The 25,999-nt window shown below is 42.4% G+C and overlaps 1 protein-coding gene and 1 long non-coding RNA gene across 2 annotated transcripts in view; one reads left to right on the plus strand and one right to left on the minus strand.

The window, feature by feature from the left end:
- The window catches only part of LOC134160439 (uncharacterized), a 456,110-nt gene that overhangs the window by 107,288 nt on the left and 322,823 nt on the right, over positions 1-25,999 (plus strand). The window lies entirely within an intron of this gene.
- On the minus strand, positions 13,686-19,514 carry F2RL1 (F2R like trypsin receptor 1). Its single transcript, XM_062612359.1, has 2 exons — positions 19,282-19,514; positions 13,686-16,327 (listed from the first exon to the last, which is right to left on the minus strand). The coding sequence occupies exons 1-2, from the start codon at positions 19,349-19,351 to the stop codon at positions 15,222-15,224; spliced, it is 1,176 nt and encodes a 391-aa protein (XP_062468343.1). The 5' UTR covers positions 19,352-19,514; the 3' UTR covers positions 13,686-15,221.

Consider the following 25,999-nt stretch of genomic DNA (forward strand, 5'->3'; position numbering starts at 1 on the left):
CAGCTATTACTCTGGGGATGAGTTTCCCAGGGCTGGTGTGACTAATTGATGGCAAAGAGTGCCTTGAGCAGCAAAAGCCCCTGGCCCATACAGCTACATGCTTGTACTTGCTCTTGACCATGACGTGATGCATTAACCCTCCAGATGCAGAGTTCACTGCATCTTTTTCATTCTTTCTGCTCTGTGTGTGAGCCGTGAGCTCAAGTGGGTCTGTCTTGAGATAACCGGCAAATAAACCCACCTTCCTTATCACCACTGCCAAAATAAATACAAAACATGCAATGGAGAAGAAGCGATCCATACCAACTTGATGCACTATTCCAGGGCACTGTTCATGTTAAATCAATATAGAAAAATTAGGCAATATTTGTATGTATATACAACTGAGGAAAACTTTTGGTCTGGGTCTGCCCCTTAGCGTCCTGCTGAAGAACTGCTGGTTTCAGATCTCATGCTGGCAACGATTACCAAAGCTGCAGGGCCCAAGGGAGACAGACTCCCGCCTGACTGCTCCAGAGCACACAAAGATGTTTCACCTCTGCATTACTACAGCAAGCTCTGCATAACGGTTTGAGTTATCAACAACGAGCCAAACTAGACATAGAGTCATTAAAAACGACATAGAAAAGAAATACCTGTTATTCACAGCTTATTAGCTAGAGCTATAAACTCTGCAGAGAATTTAAGCGCATAACATAGGTCAGTGTTAAAACAATGGGATTTAGGCATATGCTTTGCTGAATTCAGGCTGTATATTCCCATTAATGGCCCTTAAAAATGCACCCAAAACTTACCAGCTGCTGTGGGAAAAAAGGAAGTTTTTAAGGCAAATGCCACTGTTTGGCGGGTAAATGGAAGAAAAGACCAGAGTAATGTGATCTCCAGAGCTGTTACAGGAGCAATCTGCAAATAGCCATGAATTCTTGTCCAAATGCAATGGAATCAAGAAGCCTGAAGAGGGCATTATGTACCAGTAGATCGGCAGGGTATAGAAAGCACTCTTAAAGAAGGTCAGATCGTAGCAGAAAACCTAAATAACTATTTTATATGTGTTTTCACTATGGCAGGGCTTGGGGAGGCTCCCCCATGACAGAAATCGGGACATGCTGAAGGATCTGTCTCAGACTGAATTGCAGATAGAAGATATTGTAGAGCAGAACCTCAAAACAAGCCGTAACAAGGCAGAACTGGATGGTATCCACCTCAGAGCTCTGGAGGAATTTGAGGTAGACGAATGATGGCAGCCACTGGCTGAAATGTGCTTCAGGACCATGGCACATAAACCTGGTGGGTACAATGCCAAGTGGATGGGTGTCAGGTGGTATCCAGAGAGCTGCTGAACATTAAGTCTGCTGTCCAGATTGGGTAAAGAGGTAGGGATCAACCTGAAAACCAAAAGGGTAGGAACATGAATAGACACAGTACACTGGGGAAATGTAAATAACAGTCATAATACATATCTACTGGCATTCCTTGAAGAAATTCATGATGGGTGACCTGCCTGCTTACTGTCCACCTTGTTCCCAGAAAGCATTCCCCACTCTTAAACTAGGCTGCCATGGGATATAGGGAAAAGACTCAAATAGTAAGTGGCGAACTGAAAGATAGGAAATTAAGAATAAATCATTTTTTTACAAGTGAACTGACAGCATCAATGGTGTCCCACAGGAATCTGTCCCAAGGACAGTGCTATTCAACACATTCATCAGTGACCTGGGAAAGGGAACAAATAATGAAGGGATAAAGCTTTTTTGTTGATATAAAGCTATATAAAGAGAGCAAATTAAAGTCCAGCTGTAAAGAATGCAGAAGGACCTCATGGAACTATAGTGTCAGATCAATTCAGCTTTGATAATCACAAAATGGGGGAAATAAGGTTTTCGTGCACAGCTATGAGCTTTGAGTTGACTGTTAGGCTTCATGAATGAGATCCTGGGACTAGCGCAAGTGAAAATGTTGGCCTAGTAAGAACCTGAAAACAAACAAGATTAGGAAAGAAACAGAAAACAGAAAACCAGAAGCATTTCTATGCCTCTACATAAGTCTAAGGGAAGCCCACTTCTTCAATATCATGGTGATGCTCTAACTTTATTTTACAAACAGTACAGCAGGATTAGAAGAGATAAGGAAAAGAGCAGCAAAGAAACAGCTTCTGTGCTATAGACAGCTAAATATACAAGGCATTTCAGTCTGCAGAAAGACATAACTGGGGATGTGAAAGAAGTCCACACATTTGAGAGTTGCATGGAGAAGGTAAGAATGAATTATTCATGGTCTTTTAGAATACAAAATTAGGAAGGAAAACCCCCACCCTCGTTCAAAACAAGCAGAAGAATGTTTTTGAGGTGCTAAACTGCTTGCTGTGAAAAAAATCCTGGGAAATACTTACAGTGAGCTGCTAAATACAAAAGCTTGTGTCATTAAGACAGCTCCAAAACACAAACCATAGGAGACTGGGTTAGTATTCTGGGGAAGTGCCAGTCTTGCTCCATTTTACTCCTCTTTCCTACATACCTGCATCAGCCACTACTCCTAGTAGGTTACTATGCAAGAACTACCTTTTGTCTGACGTGAAAAGCCCATTACACTCTTATATTATCTGAAAAATAAAAAAATCTCCCCAAAATAATGTGGGACCAGCACTAGTTCTGACAAACAGTGTCTGCTTTCCTAGAGAACTGTATGGCTCCAATGGCTGTCCCCGTAATACTGGAACAGGGAGAAAATTCCTTAAAAAGTCCAAGGTAGACAAAATATTAACTTCCAGGACAAGGTTACAGGAAAGCAAATCTCTGATAGCCTTGCAGTCCTCCCTGGATGATCTAATGGATGTTACAGCTGCTGTTGCTTCAGGGAACCTGCTTTAAAATAGTTAATTTTTGCTGGTACTAGGAATGGAACTGGACCAACACGACAAGAGCACTGATGCGGGAGCTAGGCTGAGTGTTAAAAGCTGATGTAAATTAAGAGCTAAAGTCAGAGAGGTTGTTAAGGTACAATTGATTTAATTGTCTTTAAAAGACAGGAAATTAGGTGGTTGTTCCAAGTCTAATGAACACCATAAATGGCCAAGAGATGTTGCACACTTTTGCAAACCAAGAACAGCTGAGATGGTGGGAAGAACAGAGAAAGCCAACACACATAATTTCTTCTTCTTGCCCCAGAGTTTACTCAGAATCTGGGGCTGCATGTTTTCTCTCTGTATGGAGGAGAAATTGAGAGCACACTGTGCTGTGCAGATACACTCAAGTGTGTCAGCAAGACAGACCACCCTGCCATAGCGCCTCCATCCCTCACCTTTGCAGGGCAGTAGCAGGATCTCCTGGCTCTACCAGCCCTGGCAGGTTCCACCTGCCAATGGTGGGGTTCCTTCATGTCAAACAACATGATGGACACATGGGTTTCATGTTGGTCTCCTGGCTAACACCTCAGTCACATGCTCTCCTGTCTTATAGCACAGTCCTGTATCACCTGGCACGTCAGATGCTGAGAGGGCAGGTGTAAGCCTGGCATGGTGACAGAGAACACACTGAACTTGTGTGGCCCTGGTCACAGCTCAAACAATGGCAAAACCTATTCTCCAGCCTTCAGCCATGCCACTATGGAGTGTTGTTTTGTTCTGATCCTTCTATTTCGGTCCTCCCAAGCATAACACTCATTGTCATGGTTTAAGCTGAACCCAGGAAACTCATAGAGCCTTTCAAGCCCTGCACCTGCAGGAAGACACTCCCTCAGCTCCAGCAGAGCTCGTTGGGTGTCACTCTGAGGTTTTCTTAGCAGGTTGTGCATTGTTTCCCTTGATCATGCTACGGGAAGACTGTTTTTTTTTGTGTGGCTGATCAGTTAGCTCACTTTCAAGTCTGCTACATTAGATGCACAGAAGTAGTCTGAATGGAACCGGTTTCAAGAAACACCTCTAATGGTTAAAAACAAAGACATGAGATAGACGTTGGAAGAGAAAAACACAGTGACTGGAGAACTATTACTCAACCAATACACATCACAGTTAAAGTATGTTATCAAGATTTGGCAATAAACTGGAATAAAATCACTTAAGTGAGTTAAAATGAGTGAGTAAAAGTTTTGACAGAGAGAAATCCCACAAAGCAATTATCTACTTTGCCTATGTGTCACTAAAAATAGCCATGTCTGCTGTGGAACACAGCAACTGTACACAAATCCACATAGAAATTTACTGCTCTGTTGCCTCATAAAAGGATGAGTAATGTTTTATTACTCTTACCCCGTTTTCCAAACACCCCTATAACAAAGCCTTGAAAGAGACTGTTACATTCACAGAGTTCCCTTCTCGTCTCTTCCCTGCTATGCTGAATCTTTGATCAGTGGGTCTTCTAATTATTTCAAAAAGCCATATAACACTGTTTAAATCTTTCCTCAGCTACAGAATGTTGCATAGGTTGCATTCAAACTCTCTTGATTCTGGTGAGCTTTCAACATTTATTATCCCTAAGAGTTTAATAACATTTATAATGTACCTTCTAAAAGGTATATATCTCTGTGAAGACAAATTCCTTCCTAATCAGAACTATATGAATTTCTGTTTTTTGCTTTTCAGATATTTGACCAAGGACCTTGAGCTATGAAAAGAAGAATATCAGTGACTGATATCATGTGCAACATTTTTTAATTTAGGCTCTCACCAACTCCTCTAATGATACTGCCTCACTGACAGGACAGGACAGCGATTCCAGCTGTTTTCCTGGCTCATTCGAAAACTGAATAACAGCCTCAGTCCTGTCTTTGACACCAAAGAGAAGTGCACTTACAGCATCTTGCAAGAGTATTACAATTCCTCACTGGGGAAGATGAAAGGCTGGTACAAATGAGACTCTGCCTTTGCTCAAACAGTGGAGAAGATGCATTCCTTACTTAAGAAATGTATTTATGTCTTACTTTTCAACCCATGGGTTGAGATAAGAATAGTCTGATAACTAAAATAAAGTACAATACTACTACTAAAATAATAATAAGGGAAGTAACAAGGGGAGATACTATAAAACTAAAAGGGGAATGGAAAAACAAACAATACATGTAAGTGATGCACAATACAATTGCATCCACTGCTGATGGATATCCAGCCTGACCGATACCCAGCCTGACCTGAGCAGCAATTGGTCCCTTCCAGATGACTCCCCCCATTTTCTATACAGTGCATGACGTGCTGTGGTACAGAATACCCTTTTGGCTAGTTTGGGTCAGGTCTCTGCTCCCTCCCAGCTTCTTGTGCCCTTCCTTACTCGAAACCTGGGGATTACAGGAGGTAAGTGGCAACATCTTTTCTGTTCAGATAAGATTGTGCTTGGAAGATCTAGTTTTTACAGTAGTTTAGATCCAAGAAAAAATTAGGGAGACTGGAAGATACCATGACAATATCCTGCTTCGAAAGATACTCTCCAGGAGCCCCATATCTCTCCTTAGCAATATGCTTCTTTAGTCCCAAGTTTAGCAGGGATATTTAGTATCATCTGTTAAGTCCTTCTCCTTTTCTTACATCAGATAAATATACTTATTTTGAAATGTGGAATTACAAAACTATTTGCACACCACTGTCTTGGATTAAGCTTTTCACAGTTGTGTATTTGTTAAAGAAAATATGCAATAGCAGCTAAAAACAGAAGAGGGAGCCTTTAATCACAGTATCAGCTCTCTTTGCAGTTTTTCAGAAAATGAAACAAAACATGATTCTATGCAAAATTCTTTCTGCACCTGAGCAACAGAGTCCTCAGTGAGCTTCTGAATGCCACCCATCTCCCTGGGCTTGGGCAGACAGCTTGGGTGGTATGTGACATGTACCTCTGCCCTTTCACTGAGAAGCCATGCCACTGCAACACACCCTGTGGCCTATGTCCAGGGAGATGACATCACTTCCCTGTACTGCAAAGTATCCTGAAGCCTGGAGGTTAGAATGGAAAAGTGAGGATGTGATTTCATGGTGGATATGCCATGTAAACACCAAGGGCCAATGAGATGCTTGCATTTCTGACTACTGCAGTGGCTTTGGCTTCTCATGTAAGTGGTGAAACGGATGCTCTAGGAAGAAGGAGGGAGGTTGCTAGGTTAGACATGCTGAACTACCCTCTATAGATGTCTTCCTGCCCACATAGAATGGTTAGATACCAGAGCAGAGATGTGTGGCTTGACTCCCCTCCCAGGTGCAAACTAATTGTGAGGAGCTCACTCTCCTTTTAAGAGGGAATTTGAAGAATTACTCAGCAGAAAGGCATCATGAGTTCATGCTAAGGTAAACTGTGCATTAGCTGTTAAAGGATATATGCCACATGCACAATGGAGTGACCCCACTATGTGCACAAGCTCCCAGAATGGTCCTCAGGCCACAGTGTCCTGTGGAGCCCATTTTCTTCCTGTTCATGTCTGACAGGTCTGGTTCAGTGTCTTTGGGTGCCTGAAACCAGCAGTGACTCTAGGGTCGCTATTTGTACCAAACATTGCTTAAACTACCCATGGAAGACAAAAGAGTCTTGGAACAACAGGGCTGCTGACATCTCTCTTACCTAAAGCACTGTTATCTTGATTTGATAGCAGAGGAAGCTGTGACCTTAGCAGCCAAGTCAGGCACTGCCATTTCCCCTCTTCTGGCAGAGGTTATCTCCAGTCCATGATGTCCTATGTCCTAGAGACAGGACCTTCCCTATCTGCCTGCCCACATGCTCCTGTAACACAGTAAGCAAAGTGAAGGTAGCCTTGAAAGGACCCTCTTTTCCCTGTCTCTCCTGCCATGTCACATTCCCCAGCCCTTTCTCAGCTCCTGCTGTGGAATTCAATTCTGCAGAGCTCACCCTGGGCTGAGTTTTGCCGATGTTGGAGCCAGCCCTACACCCTTTAGCAGCAAACCCAAACAAAGCTATCTGCACCTTCACAGACAAACAGCTCCCTGACCAATAGTTTACCAACCATCGCTTTTAGAGAGCTTCTTTCTCATCTTCGTCACTGGCCCTGCTAACCAAATACTCATGCTGGCAGACTCTGGGAGTTGAGTGAGGCTCCTTGGTTTCAGCTACTTACCCTGGGTATGTCAGCAATTCAGACATTTACTGAGGATTGTCTTAACCAGATGCTACTGTAGTATTCAGGACTCCACCAATTTAACCACACACAGTGACATGGGGAGCTTGAAGACGAGCAGCCTAACAAACAACACAGTCCTCGTAAATTACAACAGAGCAGTTCCATAATCTTCTTACAGCATTGCATTTTACCATCAAATCACTCTTCACAGTGCTAGCACCCTCCACCCCAGCTCACATATAGCATCACCGCAATACAGCTATCCCCAGTGTGTTTCCAGTTGTACTCCTGAAGTTAATGGAGAGACATTAGTTATTTTGACCAAAAGCAGGCAACTTCAGATGAATGAGATACAGCACCACTTATCTCCAACACATACTACATTAATGCTATGGGCTTGCCCTCGGTATTTTTACACCAAGAACCATGTCTCAGTTCATCTGCTCACAGAAAGCAAGATGGGTTTGCCTGACTGGGATTTGAAGATTAAATGCCAAGGGGTCATGATGGGTCAAACTGGAAGTATGTCCTGAGTCACTGCCAGCTAAATCCAGCAAGAACCAGAGCATGATGTTCCCTCCATAACCCATGCTGCAGTTTTGACTCAGCAAGTATTTCCTTCATTTTCCCCCAGCTTTTGTAAATACATGATGCAGGAGACTCTCCAGGATTTGCAGGAAACTCGTGATATCCAGTGTGCATTATTTTCCTAATTTCTGTTCTACAAGTTAATTATTTCCTTCATTTCCTCTTATTCAGTGGGGCAGCCTCTCCAAATAAGCCCAATGTCCTTTGTTTTCCCCTGTTAAATTACTCCATTTTCCCAAGTGATCAGAAATGCAGATATCAGCCTTGTGCAAAAGGGCTGTACCTCTCTGCAGCCCATAGTCCACAGCATTATGTGACACTGCAGTTCCATCACAGACATTCAGCCAGGGGAAGCACAGACCCAGCTGCTAAACCACAGTGCCAGAGTACATACATACCATCTTGAATTCAGACTCAATGAGGAGAAACCATGAATGCTGATGGTGTTCCCCACTGCATCACACCTATGCATTTCTTCCTCCCAGCAGCTGAAAGCTGGCAAGTACTATAAGGGGGGAGGGGGGTGGAGAAAGAATCAAACAAACTGCGCTATAGTTTTAATCTGAGATATGCTGAACACTCAACTCCCAGCAGCTTGCTTCTTGAAGGTGAGGCATGAAGACAAAGTACAGTCACCAAACCAAATGTTGCTTTTAACTGCAACAGAGACATCCATTCCTGAACCAGCTCACGCTCATTATCAGTCAGAGCACCTGTCACTTGATGCATGCAAGATCTGGCAATTAAAATCCTGCCAACCTTAAGTACTATACATTGATTTTTAGAACTGCCATAAAATACAGACATCATCCTCTTGTCCACTGTTTCCACAGAACTGTCTGCATTAACTGACATGCCATGGGGGCTGCAATACCTGGAAGTGACCGGCTGACAGAGCTGAAAATTATTATTGGGGCATTTCTCTTAACTCCCCAATGTAGACTAATCAAATGCAGGCTTTTCTTCTCCTCCCCACTTGTTGTCTTGCTTCATTACACAATTGCTCGTTAATTCTTATTACTGCTTATTATTAACACCTTCAAAGCAAACAAAGGAACAAGGTTTAGTCCATGTGATGACTGTGTTACCAGCAGACTGCATTGGTAAACCACTCCAGACACAGACCTAACTTTAGCAACAGGGCTGTGCTTCACAACCAGTGTAATAATCCTAAGGAGACCAGATGGTGCAAGTTTTACCTGCGAAGTTGCAGTCTCTGGGTTACAGCTACACTGGGGCTCTTGCTGACAAGACTCTGGTGATCTTAAATTGCACCAGTTCTGTTTCATGTGCGCTCTGTATTGTAGCAAAAGCACAACACCCAGGTAAGCATTAAGCTGACAGAGGTAGCATGTAGCATTCAACAGCTGGCAGCATTATGTGACAGGGAAGCATGGTACCCAGAGAGATGGGAGTGGATACATTTTAATTATCTTTGGATTTGGGAATGCAGCCTCTATATTGAAGGGTACACACCGAGGCTTGGCTCTGACACAATTTAGTCAGAGATAATTCTAGGTAGACCTTGGTGCCCTTGAGCTGGCTCTGTTCTGGTGTTCGCACCACATGAGCAACCCCACGTGGTTTATGAACTCCAGTGCATGAACCTACCTACCTCCATATACAGTCAGACAGATAATGCCTTTCCCCCTTCCCTGCACCACCAAAATGCTGGCTGGGCCACCAGGGAAGCGGGTTGCAGACACACTTCAATGACTGTAAATCCCAAGTCATACAAGCTAGCACTGTAGCAGTGAGCCCTGATGGATCCAAGGGAGTTGTCATCATGTCTCTGCACAGCATTCAATGTGTCCCTCACAATCAGTAGTCCTTTTTCCATTGTCTGAAGCATCTCCATGTCCTTTGGCCTAGATGACAGAGAGCTGACTATGTAGTCAGCCTGTTGTACTGGTCCTGCTAGCAAAGAGTGCCTGGAGAAGGGTCAGCAGTAAGCCTACGGAAGATCATTGCTCCTAAGAAAAGTTGTAGGCAAAACACACTTTCCTGTCTGTTTTTGAATCAAAATAACCATGACTACCATGATAATGATGAATTTAACATTGGTGTTGTACATTAACCATGTTCAAAGTGCCCATGACAGATCTAACACACCTGTAACAAAACTTGAGTCCCAAAGGGCTGTTAAGATAGGTAGGAATTATGCTGCTTGCTTCCCATGACAGCTACATGTCAAGACGTGTGCTACATGTCTTCAGTCATCACACCACAGAGAGACAAATTAGATGATTAACTTGGTGGGCCGAGATGGTATGTTACCTCTTGCTAAAATTATACTTGAATATGGGGAGCAAATAATGTAATCAATAACTAAAAGAAGGTTCTGAGGTGTCTAGAGAAGTAGGCTCCTGTGAGCCCAATATTTGTACTGAGCAATTATTGACGAGTAAGAAGGGACATCACTAAGGAACTTCTAGACCTTTACGGGAAACACCACCACAGCTTTTGTGAAGTCTGGGATTAACAGCCTTGTGGAGTTCTTGGGAGAGGCCAGATGCATACGGAGATAAGGGTGACCCAGTGGATCCAGTCTACCTAGATTTCCAAAAGGCTTTTGGCAAAATTCCTGATGTAGGGCTTTTAAAGAAAATTACATAGCCATGGAGTAAGCGGGAAGGTCCTCTCATGGAAGAATAACTTTAGATTACAAAAAAAGAAACAGAGGGTAGCAGAAAAATGGTCATTTTCACAATGCCAGACCAGTACTGTTCTGTATAGTCATAAATGGTTTGAAAAGGGTTGAGTAATAAGGAACAAACTTTGTTGATAAAACAAAATTTGTCAAGAAAGTAAGGACTTAAGCAGGCTGCAAGAAATTGCAGAAGAACCTTGTAAGACTGAATGAGCAATCAGCTGGTGGATGAATTGAGCACAAATAACTCAAAGCAAGCTGCATGAGGGAAACACATCCTAGCTTGACATACAGAACTATGGCAAGCTTGCAGAACAGGCTTGCAAAACTGTAACCACTTGGGAGGCAGATGCAGTTACAGGCATGAAAACGTCAACTCAATGCTTGGGAGAGGGGAAAAAAAAAAAAAACAAATAAAAAACCCCAAAACAATGTTAGGGGCTATTGGGAAAGTGGCTGGACAAGACAGGGACTTGTTCACATGCTTTTCTCCTTTAAGAACCACCAAATGAGGATAGTGGATCACATTCAAAGCAAATAAAATGAGGTTGATTTTCACAGTCAGACAAGTGTTACTGATTTAACCAGACAAATCAGACTTAAGGAAGTTCTCATGCTGAAAATAGCTGGACGTTGGAAAGAGTACTGTGGGGGACATGATACATGCCTGCACTGACTTTACGCCCCCCTGGGTACCTACCTGTAACATCTATTGCTGTTACACATGCTCGTCTCAGCAGCAACTTTCCTCAGAGATGCCAATGAGCCTCCAGCCTTCGTTTTTCTCCTTTTTTTCTGACTTTCAGAGCACATTTCAGCAGTTACATAGCACAGCACTCACAGGGTGCAAAGCATCAAACATCCATGGCTGCACCTTCTGCGCATCTGACAGCTTGCTGTCTTGATGACCTTCAAAGGCACAGGTGAGAGGCAGACTAACCTGGCCAAGGCGGATGTACCCCTCAGTCTGAGCTAGCAGAGCCATTCCTACAATCATGGGTGGAGACTTGCTTTCTGCTGCTTATGAGATTAGTCACAAGCTTTCCAGTTCCTATGCTTCAACATGCCTTGTAGTTGCATATTGCAAGCTGGTGTTGGTGGTGAAAGATGTAGTCTGACTCTCTCCCTTGTGCTGGGCCAAGAGTTCATCCAGCAATCCAGTCAAACACAAAACTCAAAAGTAAACTTTCCTCCCTCCTCCTGGTTTAACTCAGGACTGATCCAATACACCCCAAGGTTGCACATGCCTGTGACAGTATGAGGAAATGGTGTCATTGAGCACTCAGGTTAGGGGAAAGACTAGTCTACATCTCTTAGCTGCAGCACGTGCTTTGAGCTGTTTGTGAAACCATGACATTGTGCCCATATATTACACTGATTTCCAATTCCCAAGTGCTTTCCTGGATATGGCACCGATTATTTTTGTAGCATCCAAACATTAAGTGAGCCATAGTTGGGGAGAGTTTTCTGTATCTCTTGCTGTTCGAATTGCAAAGTTGACACTGTTCAGGAATATATTTGTTTGCTGAAGCTGACAACCTTTATACCAATCAATCCTGCCTGATGGCATAGTCCCAAAAAAGGTTAAGCAGCCAGCTTCATCCTCCTGGGCTACATGTTCTTGCCCAATCACTACCTGGATGCAAAGGCACATAATTGTCAATTCAAGGAATTAATTCAAATTGATTGCATTACCAGCCTGGTCTACCTACTCTGTCAATTGGAGCAAACTAATCCATACTAAATTCAGGATGAGCATTAGCAATGCAGCTACAAATGGAGAAAATTTCCCACAATTTATCCTTATTTCAAGAACAAAGCAAAGCAATTCTTTATAAAGATTCTTCATCTTTGTCTGTAGGTTAGTTTTCATTGCACTAAGGTTGCAGCAAAGACACATTTGCAGCATTGTTTGTCTAGAAAATAAGGATCACACAAGCAATTGGATGCTTGATTAAACTTTTGAGTACCAGTTCTCTTCTTCCTCTCCTAACCACACACCAGTTAGATGCAGAGGAAGATGCACCTCCCTGTTCCCCGTAAAGACACTAACCCAGATTGTATCACTAAAACAGCAAAGGAAATGCAAAAAGGACATTAGTAGTCTCTATTATAAAAAGATATTTTAAGCTCCCAATGAGCAGGGTTTGAGGAAGTAAGCTTCACTTAGATGACTGTGGGCTCCTTGAACAGCGTTCTCCAAAGTTTGTCACACATAGTGCAAGCTCCTTTTAAAATAAATCATTCTATTAATTAAAACTTTTTCTCAAGAAAGCTTTCAACAGCCCTGCAGTAATATCTAACTCTTACGCATGTCATTGGCAGACTTCCGCTGTTGCTGCAGGTAAAAGATGAAAGATTCTTCCTTGCAACCTACTTTGTCAATCACAGATGAAGAAGGCTAGAAGAGTGAAGCAGTAAAGAGGACCACCTCCCGTGGAATGGTGTAACTGAGGGTCCCCAACTCCAATCCCACCAATGATAGGAAAGGAAGAACAAAAAGCAAGAGTATGGATACAAGCTGCATGTACTTGTATCTCAGAACTGGTGTACTTCTGATTTACTTAATCGGAAGTGGTGTACTTCTGATTAAATAGGAACAAAAATTAAATCTTGTCCCTCAAAAGACTGGCTATATTATCACTTTTCAATAATTTGTCATGCATGAATCATGAGCAATATCTTTGTGGTATTATACAGACACACAGAGACAATTCATCATCTTTACAACACACAACCTGTAACCCTTGGACTCCTCACAGAACACACATAGTGCTGTAATCACGTGAACTGGATGCTCTTGCTTCGTGGTGTTCCCTTCTGCATGTATGGCAGGAAGCACAAGAGGCTGTCTGGTAAGATAAAGGACATTTTCATATTGTATTTATCACACGGGCTGATGGAAGAGTTGACAGCAGTTTGTGAAGATGGCGCAACCCTCTTCTTCCCAAATCCTTCCAGTGAACTATGACCTCTTGCATACAATTTTCCAGTGAGGATGCTGCATTACAGATTCAGTTCAGTAACAAATAAGCAATTATTTCCTTTTATTTTTTGTCAGGAAATGGGAAGAGCAAACTGTTTATGCCAGAGAAACATTTGTGCTCCACATTACCTAAGGAACTGTAAACTCTGCTCCTCAATGAAGTATCTGTTAGTGTAAGTTGCTATTTTAGCTTGGACCTCTGAAATACCACCACAGAACATCCCACTTCCATGATGAGGACCTACTAAGAGTTAGCATACAAGACTGCAGCTGATAAAAGATGAGCTAGAGCTTAATCCTCAAGATGAGAGATCAAACACATGAAACAAGACTGTTAATTATGTGTGGGGTTAAAAAGTCCTGTTGTAGCAGAAGAATATGGAAACCAAAGAATGAGACAATGGATGGAACAGATTAGCACAAATAATAATTTATTATATAAATAATGGACTTCAAGCTGTACAAGATTCTCTAATTCCTGCTACAGTTCATCCATCCCCTTCCTTACACTCCGTATAACAAGTGGTGAATATTTTCTATCTGTATGCCAGTTGTCTCAGAGTACTTTCTGGACTGAGAGCTTTTCTGTTATGTTAACAGGAACTCAGCCTATGTCTCAGATACATCACTTGGATGCAAGTTCAACATACAAGGTGATGAAACATTTGACTACAAATTTGGAAAAAAAAAAAAAAAAGAAAAAGAAAAACAAACAAAAAAAAAAACCACAAAGACAACAAAGAAACATTTGAATCCTGCCACCAAATATAAACCCATCAGCTTCTCAGATTAAAAGTAAATGTGATTCTATATTCCTGAGTGGTCACAAGTGGTAGGTGAGGGAAGAGGACTTCAGGTATTTCAGAAATCCACTGCGGTTAAATTTGCTATCTATCTTGTTAATGATCCCCCACATATTCCCCCACAGTTCTGAAACATTTGATTTTAGTTATCTGCCTATAAAACAGGGAATAGGGAATAGTTTCACCCTAATGAAATATGTTATTAAGTAATTTTTACCTAACCCATTCAGGTATTACACCTATAGTTGTCAGACTTCTGATTTGCTGTTATAATGTATTTGTGACCTGAAGCCAGGCAAGTTGTACTCAGCATTTTGAAAAACATGTAAAAGTAGAAAAGAAAGCACCCAACTCAAATGGGTTATATCTACATACATTAAAAAAAAAATCTTATTTATGTATCTTAAAAAATACAAGGCAGATTGTGTAAAAATCAAATAGCTATTCATCAAAACGTTGTTAAAAAGCCTCATTTAAGATAATATACCAGCAAGCATTAAGTAACAGTGGATAATTTCAACTAAAATTTTATCTCAGTGCTATCTGATAACAAGTTCAGCTTGTCATCTTGATAGGATAATCTTACAGACTTCTGCCATGTTACTATTTACAGCAAGGTAACTTGGAAAATAATATAAAATTATATTATACTAAAGAGAACAAGCAGTCTACACCAAGATGGTGAAACAGATTCTTTTCCTTCTCTCCTCAGTTTCAAATTAAGCAGGTACACAGAGCAAGTCCTACATATACAATCTGTTTAGCTGTTTACTACATTACAGTTAAAGCCAAACAAAACAGATTTATCTGTTAATTAAATATACTGACAACACTACATAACATTCCAGCGACATTTTGCTTCTTAACAACTTTGATACTGAACAAAAAATGTCTTCAACGACAACTCACTTTCAGGTCAGCAGCATTTTTGCAAAGCATCTGAAATGTCATTACGATTTTTTTCCCCAGTCTCATAGGACTTTATCTGCTTACTGTTTCTACACAGGGCAAGCAGCTGTCAGTTCTCAAATCCAGGCTTCCATGCAATTAAACAGCAGAGATGTTTCTTTAGACTCTTGTAGAAAATAACTCTCTTGTCACATCCTTTCAGCAGCAGTAATAAAAGTTCACTTTTCAAGGATTAAACTCAGTAGGTTGATTTAGTGGTCCCATTTGAGTTTGAAGAATAAGAATTTGATTTCTTAGGGTATCTTCCTGATGAGAGAGACACCTGCATCCTCCGTGTAGTTCTCACACTTCGGCAGAGAAGAGCATTTTTAAGGTTGTCTCTGAAGTCTTTTGAAATATAGTAATAGATGAATGGATCAATACAACTGTTCAAAGTAGAAAGACACAGCGCAGTTATGTATGACACATACAGATAGCTCTGGTTGTAGGTTTTGAGGAGCAAATAATGCACAACAAGCAGCACATTGCTAGGTGTAAAACAGATGAGATACATTGACAGGACAGCAATGACGAGTTTGATTGCTCTTTTTCTTTTCTTCCCAGTGCTTACATCTGAGATGGAAGCATTCAGAGTCTTAATCATTAGTATGTAAGCAACAGCAGTGAGGACAGCTGGGATTAAGAAAAGTCCAATTGCAAGGGAGAGAAAATAACTGAACATATCATGAGCCAAAACATTTTCAGGCAACACATCATGGCAGGTAGTAATGTTAAGATTTGAAATATATCTTGTCTGATTAACAAGATACAATGGGATGGTGCCCAACAAAATCAGTATCCAGATAGCAAGGGAGATGCCCAAGGCAATTTCAGATTTCTTTCTTGACTGCACTATGGGGTTCACTACAACCCAATACCGTTGCACACTGAGACATGTCATAAAGAGGATGGAGCAGTACATATTTCCATAGAAAAATCCAACAAGTACTTTGCAAAGACTTTCACCGAAGAGCCAATTATTGCCATTTACATGGTAAGCAATTTTCAGTGGGAACCAGACAACAAATAGAAGGTCTGCCAATGCCAAGTTAACCATATAAATCACAGCAGGATGTTTCTTCGTTGTTCGGAAAAAAAAGACCCAGAGGGCCATGGCATTGCTTGGCAAACCAATGATAAAGACAATGATATATACAACGGGAAGAAAAACTGTAGTCAGCTTTCCTGTGAGGGCTTTCGCTGCAAATTCATCCACTTCGTATATCTCTGAAGAGCCATTATTTGTATTTGGAACTTGCCGGCCAGCAAAACTTCTTCCTTTAGAACTGTTGGTTCTACTACTCTCTAAAATAACAATTTAAAAAAAAAAAAAAGAAGTTGCTGTTATCCAAGTACAGACTTTTTACCCTTTACAAAAAATAATCTAGACATCATGACTGACTCTGAAGAATTAAAAAGGGTCTCATCAACAAAAAATTAAGAATGGTTTTTGAACACATAACAATTTTTCTTCCCTTTACTACCCAAAAGACAACTATATCCCTATTAAAGGATTCTATTAGCAACCAAAATGCTCTTCCAAATCACTAATGACATTAAAAATACTCAAAATAGCTGTGAGGTACTCCTAGCATCCAAACAGTTACAACAGAAATTGGTTTCAGGGCACCATTATCCATTCACATGGTAGTGCCAGACTACCCAATTGCTGGGTATTGCTGTATAACTGCAGTAGAGGTTTCCTTAGTTTAGATAAGCTGAAAAATCAGGAAACTCCTGAAAACCAGGAATGCAGTAAAAGAAGATTATGCTGCCCTCAGACAAGTAGAGCTGAAACTCAGAATGTAATGCCAAAAGCTGCACACAAATCATCTCTAGGGACAGAAAGATGTGTTACACCACATTTGAACTTAAAATTGAGCAAACTTTGTGCATGATGATGCAATCTGTGATCTCCCTCCAATTCATGGGCAAGATGGTCAGACAATCTCTGCAGCTTCTACTCAAAGTGTTAGGTGGTAGAGCTGACAGCTGTGGTTGCTCCACACAACCAACTTCTGACAGCCATTACTCCATTTTTGCTCTGCCTCTTTGGACACCACAGAAACTTGCGAACTGTATGGGGAAGCCAGCCATTCCTGACTGCTCTTTCTGACAGACTTCAGCTGGCCCAGTTCTGAATCCCTCCAGACCCAACACAGTCCCCCACACTAAAAAGCTAAACTGCAAAAGTAGATACTGTCCATGAACTTGTATGTTCCATCAAGTCAGACATCCACCAAGCTAAACTGTATGAAAATTGCCTGTCTGTGGGAGAATTATTTTTAACCTTATCAATACTTGTGGATTATTTTAGCCACAAAAAAATTCCAACCGGAGCATAACGGAGAGTCTTCTTGAGTAAGCAGGTTTTGTACAACAAGCCATGAACAGTGTCAAAGGATGGTTCCTTTGTTATTCTGCTCACCAAAAAGCCCTGAAATATTAGTGCATACCTAAGAGCTGTAATAAAAATTGATTGACGGATATGTGAACCACAGACAGCTCTTAGTATTGCAAGAGTGGCAGAATAAAGGCCTGGTTTATTCCATTTTTGATCCATAGTCAAGCTAAATGGGTGATTTCAGAGATGTCTTGCTTTCATAGTAACTTTAAGTAGTTTGAGCCTCAAAAGTTCTGACTGCACATACTGGGCAACTTTTGTAAGTCCGATCAGGGCCCATATAGGGAGACAATTCAGTGTCCTGTTTGTATTTAACATTCCCTCACCAAGCAGCCAATACTTTGTTAAGGTACATGCATTCTCTACATCCTTTTCTTACTTTTTCTGCACTTGCAGTTTTCCATAACAATTGAGACTCTTCCAAGCCGAGTTTCACTATGCCCGACTCACAAACAGAGAATGCAATTGACTTGCTGATCTGCCCACGGGAAATGCTTCCTTGGCATCGCAAGGAAAAAAAGTACTCTCCTCCCACAACAGACTGTTTCAACACCTTTGCCATTTGTCCAGAAGTTATAACCCACTGCATACCAAAACGAAGGATTATGCTTACCCTGCAGACACAAAAGTGAGCGCAGCACAGAGCATCCAAATTAACAAGCTTAGGTCATGGTAGTAATACCCACATAGGGTGAAGGCTAAGATTACCGTGGTTCTTGGACCTGCAGCCTGGATTCACCACAACCCCGTAATGGCACTAGCCTGTTTGAAAACAGCCACAAGAAGCCTCGGGCTTACAGGGTATCTCCCTTGGTTCGGATGGGATCATTCTGCTAGCTCATTTTGCCTCCCTGCTCCATAAGATAAATCACCCAATTAAAACTCTTGGGTGTAGTACCTCCCTCCCCTGCCCGCCCAGGTCACACAGCCAGGCTATGAAGAGGCAGTTCGATTTCAGAAACTCAGTTCTGAACAACTAAGTTTGCAGTTACCTAGGATCTATTGGTTGTTCTCAACAGGACCTGCCATAAAGCTTGGCTTCAATATTTACACAACCTTTACGCATATACATTTATTATGTAAATAAGCACAGGATGAAAAAATACAGGAAGACACAGTGAAAAGGAGTCCGTAAGTACAGCAATGGGGTGGGGTTTTTTTTTTACTTTTTTCCCTTCCCAAACAGCATTTATGTTCAGTTATATTCAGTTATGCTCAGCAATATAAACTAACATAGATAACAGTAGAGATTTTTAAAAAGCTTAACTTTTCAGAGTTGGGGGAAAAAGAAAAAAAAAGAGAACACGGTCTTAAAGGGGTTTTTTTTATGTTTAGAGGCAGCTTTCAGGCAAGTTGCTAGCCGAGAACCAGGTGAGATACAGCACCAATGCGGGTGAAGCCAGGCCACCTGCGCTCCAGCAGCCCTTCCCACCCGCTCCGTGCGCCCAAGTCGGCGGGCGGCGGGAAGCCTACCCCGGCTGCATTTGCCCGTCGACCTGCTTCCCCTGCCCAGCGAGGAGTCCGAGGCGCCCTCCACGCGGGTCCCAGCAGCTCCACAGCCACCGGCCCCTGTTTCGCAGACCTCTTCGGCTCCAGGACAACCCCGCCCGGCTCGCTCCAGCCTCCCCACGATTCAGAAACATGCCCTCCGGCGTCCGCCGAGAGCCCAGCTGTGCCCCGCGCACCGCTCCCGCCTGCACCGCCACCGCCGGAGCCCGACCGGCAGCCGAGGGGCACCGAGCAATCAACCTGGCACCCGCGGAGCCCTGTCAGAGCTCGGCCATCCCCGCCGACCCCAGCCAGCCAACGAGTTTTGGCACCCGTCAGCGGCAGCTCGCACTCGTTCTCCTCTCACCTGAGGGAGTGGCGGCTGCCAGCGCACCGAGCAGCAGACCAACCAGACATAACCCGCAGCGGCCAGCCATCCTCCTCCGTACTTCGGCCACTGCAGCCTTCCCAGCACGCCGGACCAGTTTCACCTGATACCTAAGTTAGGAGGGGGTGGAGGGCGCGGTATCGCCGGTTCCAGCCTGACGACGGGCGGGCCCGAGCCAGGCCACATCCCACATCCCCAAAGACTGTGGGGCTGCCCCTAAAATGGCGGGATGAGTCGCGCCCGCGGGACCGTTGCTCGCCGCAAAATGGCGGGGGCAACCCTTTACCCCTTCTCCGTGAGGGGGCGGCTGGTGTCGCGGCTTGCCTCACGGCCTACGCCCTGCTCCGTAGCTGAGCAGGTGCCGCGGCTCCCGGCCGTTCTTGCCTACTTCCCTCCCTTTCTCCCTGGCTGGTCCGCCCTGGTGGCTCTTGACCGCGGCAGGTGCTCTGCTACCGAAGGGGTATTCGGAGGCGGTCGTGGTCCCGGCCGAGCTGCTGCTGGAGCGGAGCGGGCTCTTTCTGGGACACAAGGGCCAGGGGTGAGCTGGAGAGGGAGCGGGGCGAAGGGACGTTTGGTGGGACAGCGTTACTCCTGCTGACTTACAACGCGCTGCTTTGTGCCAGGTTTCCTCCATTATACTGTCATATGCAGACACGCAGGAAAACGTATGACGGCTGCTTAGCCCAGATGCATTTGTGGTACCATGGTGGTGTGACCCAGCATAAGAAAGGTGTGTTTTCACTTGTCAGCCTCGCTTAAACTTGGAGTACACCAACTTTGTTTTGTAAGTAAGGATTTCAGGAACAAGATGAAGCACAATACAGTGCCAGCCGTGTTTTCCACAAATACGAATTTCAGAAGTCTTCATAAATATCAAGCCCACAACAGATCAAATTCTAAAATTAAAGCTACATGTTCAACCCTGGTTCACACTTCTAGGCCAGTTCTCCATTTGCATCAGTAATGCTTCCTCTGCCTCAGTCTGCAAAATGCTTCATGTTCAGCTGGTGATAAAATTGTTGCTTCTCCTTCCCCTCTACCCCATTTTTGAGTGAATATATTATGAATATACTATGTTGTTCTGAAGGGAAAATTGTTCTTTTTGTGGGCTTTCTGTTATGGTTCTTAAATACGGCTGTGAGTTGAGGTCTGCACTGTTCCCATTTTACAGATGCGAAATGGAATACAGAGAGATCCACTTGGAATTTAGGGTGTCTGGGTCAACATAAGAGACCTCTCTTTTTGGAGCCGCTTTTATAAGTTATTCCATACTTAAAGCATGGTTCCCATTTGTCATCCACCCAGCTAAGACTGTTTGTAGCTTTCTCATGTTAGTCTCACCTAAGCACTGGGAAAGTAATGTCCCGTAGCCTGTCCCTCCAGGTCCCCTCTCTATTTCTTTCTGCCTCACTTGCAGTGCTCTTATGTTTACCATTACAAACTGTTTCACGGGTGCTTAATCTCCTGCTCCTAATGGCCTTGTCCAGTGAGTTGTAGTCTACTCATCTAGCTTTTTATCTAATCTCCCTTTCAAACAGGCATGTACACATGTGCTGGCTGCTGTTCTCTACAGTGTTTTTCCTCTCAGATCTCTATTAAGGTGTAGGCAGCCCTTCTCTCATTCAGTTTCGCTGTAGCTCTGCTCTTCTGCCAGTGCTCAGTTGCAGGTTTCATTCTTTGGTTTTTTTTTTTCCTAGATTTATTCCATCCAGTCTGTCTTTCTGTCCACTTTGCATTCAAAGCAGAAAGCTCCTTCCCTCTTTGCTTGAATCCAGCAACAGTGAAAGGGACTGAGAACCCCAGAAAAAGGAATCACTGCTGTCACTAAACAAAATCTACTCTAGTCCCATGACAGATCAGAGCTGCAACTGGAGAAGTCCTATGGATGTGTGTAGAAAAAAGTGTGACTGCAGCTGCATCTTCTGGAAATGCAGCTCTGGACTTAGCCTCTTTGAGTGTAAGGAAACCATGTTAACAGAGGTTTGTAGTTTGCCTGGGTTTCATAGGGATGTCAGACACATGTAGTTGATGTGAAGACTATCTCCCTTCAGTATCTTATAAGCAATTAATTAGATTCCCAAGCATTCAAACATGGGCCTTATAAGGGAGTGTCATGCAACTTCAATACCAAAGAACTCTTATAAACCTGTGTTACAAGAGAGACCTTATTGTGGCCTTTCGGTGCTTAAAAGGGACTTACGAGAAAGATGGGCAGACACTTTTTATCAGGGCTTTTAGTGACAGGACAAGGTGTAACATTTGATTTTAAAAGAGTGTAGATTTAGATAAGATATAAGGAAGAAATTCTTTGCTTAGGGGGTGGTGAATCACGAGGGCAGGATGCCCAGAGTAGCTGTGAGTGCCCATGCCTGGAAGTATTTAAGGTCAGGTTGGACGGGACTTTGAGCAATCTGACCTAGTGGAAGATGTCCCTGCCCATAGAATGGAGTTGGAAATGGATGATCTTGAAACGTCATTTCCAACACAAACCACTTTATGACTCTGTAATGATCTAAAGAACTAATGGTCTTTGGCACTTGTAAGCCGTTATTCCTGGTACTCCATCTGTACCTTACTAACGAGGCTTTTGTTCTGTTTTTATTCTATTTACTTTTATTGAGAAGTTGGTGTTCCTAGCTAACGTTTTCAGCAGGGATAATAATTGTTAGGAAGATTCCTCATTTGTAGGCTACAAGTGAGTTCTGCCTCATGAGTTAAAAAATAGAAGGTAGAAATGCTCTTGCCACTCCCAGTGTTCACATAACTGGGACCTCTGTACAGAGCAATCTCAAGACTTCATAATTTTTAGTTGCCTTTATTGAAGACAACTTATTTGTCAAACTTGTTTACAGTTCTAGTGTGCCATTTATCAGACAGTTTGGAAAGTAAATGTAACAATTTGTAAATAAACACAAAAAATAGGTTCTCGACACTTGCTTATCATTGGAAAATAATTGCAGTAAGTACAGCTGCCACAGAAAGAATAAATACATGACTATAAATGCTTATTAAACCTTAGTTCTCCATTACATTGAGTGATTTAGCCTGTCCCCACGAGAGCCATCTGGCATCATAGAAACGACAAGAGTACCTGGGTACTAAGTTACAGCAAGGCAGTACCAGGTCTCTGGGTTTAATAATCCTTTTTGATATCTCATTACAGCACAATAAGGGCCTCTATCCTTTCTCCTTGTATTTTACATTCATAAAAGCCTCTGTGCCATCTTAAGCAGTCTCTTCAGCTTGTTTCCCTGTGCCTTTGAAAAGATCTCTGTGTCACCTGCTTAGTCCTTGTTGGCCTTGCTGGCAGGCTCATTAGGTACTAAGTAATGGTTACCACTAATGTTCTTGCTGTTCTATGTGTGTCCAACAAGCGTCCTAGGTAATGAGGGATTATGGGTAGCAGCTGTATATTTTTCTGTTTCTCTGGTAGTAGAGATCCATTTTATTTCCCGCTGTATTTAGGAAGTCACTTCCATTCCTTCTCTTACCTCATCTACCCCAAGATTATTGCAGGTTTTGGAAATTCTGGCAGTGGTAAATATGTGCTTTATGAGCACGTCGTGCTGACGTACTATTATGTTGTTGATACTTGGGGTGCCAGTATGGTGGCATATTCAGTCATGGCACTTTGGAGTCACTGTGCTGGGGGAAGGGATAGGTAGTATGGGTTGTTTAAGGTGATCCCTTAATAGTTTTTGGATGTCACCCTGATTTTTCTGACCTTCTGTCAGCAGTGCCCTGTGTTTGCTCCTGATGTTTAGCCTTTAGTTCTTCCTGTATTTTCACTTTTCTCAAAAGCAAGGAGATCCAGAGCTTGGGCTGGAGGTATGACAGAGAGAAGTGGCGAAAGGTCTAGAAGAAAATGTTAGGTGTGTGCACTGCCTGTGGGGTAAAAACACATGGCCCAAACCTGACTTCACAGTGACATGGAAGTACAGATGTGACTTCTGTTCACTATGACCTTGCAGCAATAGAAGACATGCAAATTTAACAGAACGGTTTGGACCAAGCAGAATATAGAGCAGAGCTTGTGCACTTTTGTTGGCAATTGCTTAAACCATGGTACATCTGTCTTCAAGTGTGCCTACAGCTACATGAATAAAAGCATGTTAGAGTGCCAAAATCAAGCAATTGAAAATTAGGAAATGCTATAATTTGATCTTCTTTTGCAATTAAGTGTGCTTAATGTATATGCATTTTGAAAGGGCTTTAGTTGTGACATCACATCCAGTTTTTCTGTGGTGCACTGCATGGAGTGTGCTCATAAATACAGATAATCTTGTACTTGCACCTCTGTTTACATGTATAGAAATACTCAAGATACTACCATTTAGCTAGTACTGACTTCTTATCCTGCTGCTGGTGTAAAATGAGGAAGTACTCTCTCTGCATAGATAGGAATGTAGAGAAAGGGATATGCAAATTGCTTGCAAATCATCAGTGAAACCACTAGCTTAGGCTGAGTTTGTATCTATCTGATGTACATTAGCACCATTCTGTTTCCTGTGCTGAGGAAATGGAACAACAGATCATTATTGAAGTAGGATAAAAATATGTAATGGCTCATCAAAATGAAACATTGCTATGTATTGGCATGTTTGTTAGAGTGGGTGTGCCCTTTGTAATAGCCAAGTAGTCTTCAGAGCAAATTATCTGCAAGCAGATAATAATCTTGCATCAAAACATGGGGTTTAAAATAAGGTCAGCAAAAATGGAAACGGGGTTATTAAAGAGCTGTTATGCTTAGGTATGCAGAACATATCTATTTGCAGTAGAAATATAGTGGGGAAGATTGTGGTGGAAAATTAATCACAGTATTGGTTGTGATGAACTGGATAAGGATTTTCCACATCTTTCTCTTTCAGAATTGTGTCTCACATAGGAAGTTCCATTTATCATTTATCACAGAGATAACTCTGTATTAACACTATGGGACTGTTGAAACACCAAATAACTTTTAGGAACAGATCTTTATTAGGTAACCATTAAAAGTGGTAACTGAAAATGTTGAAAGCCTTCTGAAACATCTTAAAAGCCCATAACATTTCATAGAATCATAGAATAGTTAGGGTTGGAAAGGACCTTAAGATCATCTAGTTCCAACCACCCTGCCATGGGAGGGACACCTCACACTAAACCATCTCACCCAAGGCTTTGTCCAGCCTGGCCTTGAACAACGCCAGGGATGGAGCATTCACAACCTCCCTGGGCAACCCATTCCAGTGCCTCACCACCCTAATAGGAAAGAATTTCCTCCTTATATCCAATCTAAACTTCCCCTGTTTAAGTTTGAACCTGTTACCCCTTGTCCTATCACTACAGTCCCTAATGAAGAGTCCCCTCCCCAGCATCTCTATAAGCCCCCTTCAGATACTGGAAGGCTGCTATGAGGTCTCCACGCAGCCTTCTCTTCTCCAGGCTGAACAGCCCCAACTTTCTCAGCCTAGCTTCATACGGAAGGTGCTCCAGTTCCCTGATCATCCTTGTGACTCTTCTCTGGACTTTTTCTCAGATAATTTTTACTCTTGGTATTCGTTTCAGTAATATAATTAAACCACATCAGTTTTAAGGAGTGATTAACTTAATTTTTACAACAAAACCATTTTGGTGCCAGGAAAACGTTTTAAATTCTGATAGGTATAGTGAAACGTTAATCCTAGGCAGTGAAAAGTGGTAAATGGGTTTTTCTTCTAGAGATTAATTAAATTAATATTGGGATACATTGACCAAACTGAGGACAGACTTCTTTTTCCTTTTCCTCTCCCATTTCAGTTAAGCCACTGTTTGTACGTACTGGTTTGTGAAACTGTTTTGAAGGGATTTAAAAGTTATTTTCAGTATGGGTGTATTACAGTGTTTGTCTAATGTTTCTGCATTTGCACTGGAAGAAATATAAGGTGGAGTGTATAAATTACAATTCCACTTAAGGTAATAAGAATTGTTACAGTGAATCATAAATGCAATGGGAGTCGACAGTATCATCAAAGAGGGTTCTTGTTTGTAATGTATGTGAGGAAGTCCTTCATTTAGCATCAGTAAGTTATTTGTTGGAGGGTGTTTTTAATTCAGTCAGTATCTTCCTTAAAGAAAGCTGGACAAAGTGCAGAGAAGATGCGAGCAGTTGGAACGATCCAGAGACTGTTTGGAGCAATTAATTTTGTTTGGTCTAAAGAAGCTTGTGGAGAGACATGATGACATACTTAAAGTATGTCTAAGGCTGCAGCATATTTTCCATGTACACTGAGTAGGCTGAAATGTTAGCAAAATTAGATAACAGGGAAAAGGTTGTTACAATTGGCAGTAGTTTTATTGACTTCTTACTTTCTAGGGATTCAGTAGGATCTTCATCACGGAAGTTTTAAAGTGGTTTATACAAACATAAACGACGTAGGTATGTATAGTTCATCCTGGCAGAAGTAGGTGATGCTCTGAGTAACTTTTCCAGTCTACCTGTTGACTCAACAACAATGTTCCTAGCAGAACAAAACCCTCAGTCCTTTATTACACAGACCTCAGTGTCTTAGTCTTGTCTGTGATCTGAATACAGTAAGATTGGACACAGTATTGTTATGTTGTGAGTCAGCCTTAGTGTTTTCATACTGGTGTAGCTCTGTTCAAAAACAAGTGCTACTGAAACGCTGTCTATGCCCTGTCTTATCTGGTTCTAGCTAGGAAGAGTTCAGATCCCTAGGTC

This window comes from Pezoporus occidentalis, unplaced genomic scaffold (assembly GCF_034315485.1).
Source record: "Pezoporus occidentalis ecotype Australia unplaced genomic scaffold, CSIRO_AGI_Poc_V1 ctg16, whole genome shotgun sequence".
Classification (NCBI taxonomy): domain Eukaryota; kingdom Metazoa; phylum Chordata; class Aves; order Psittaciformes; family Psittacidae; genus Pezoporus; species Pezoporus occidentalis.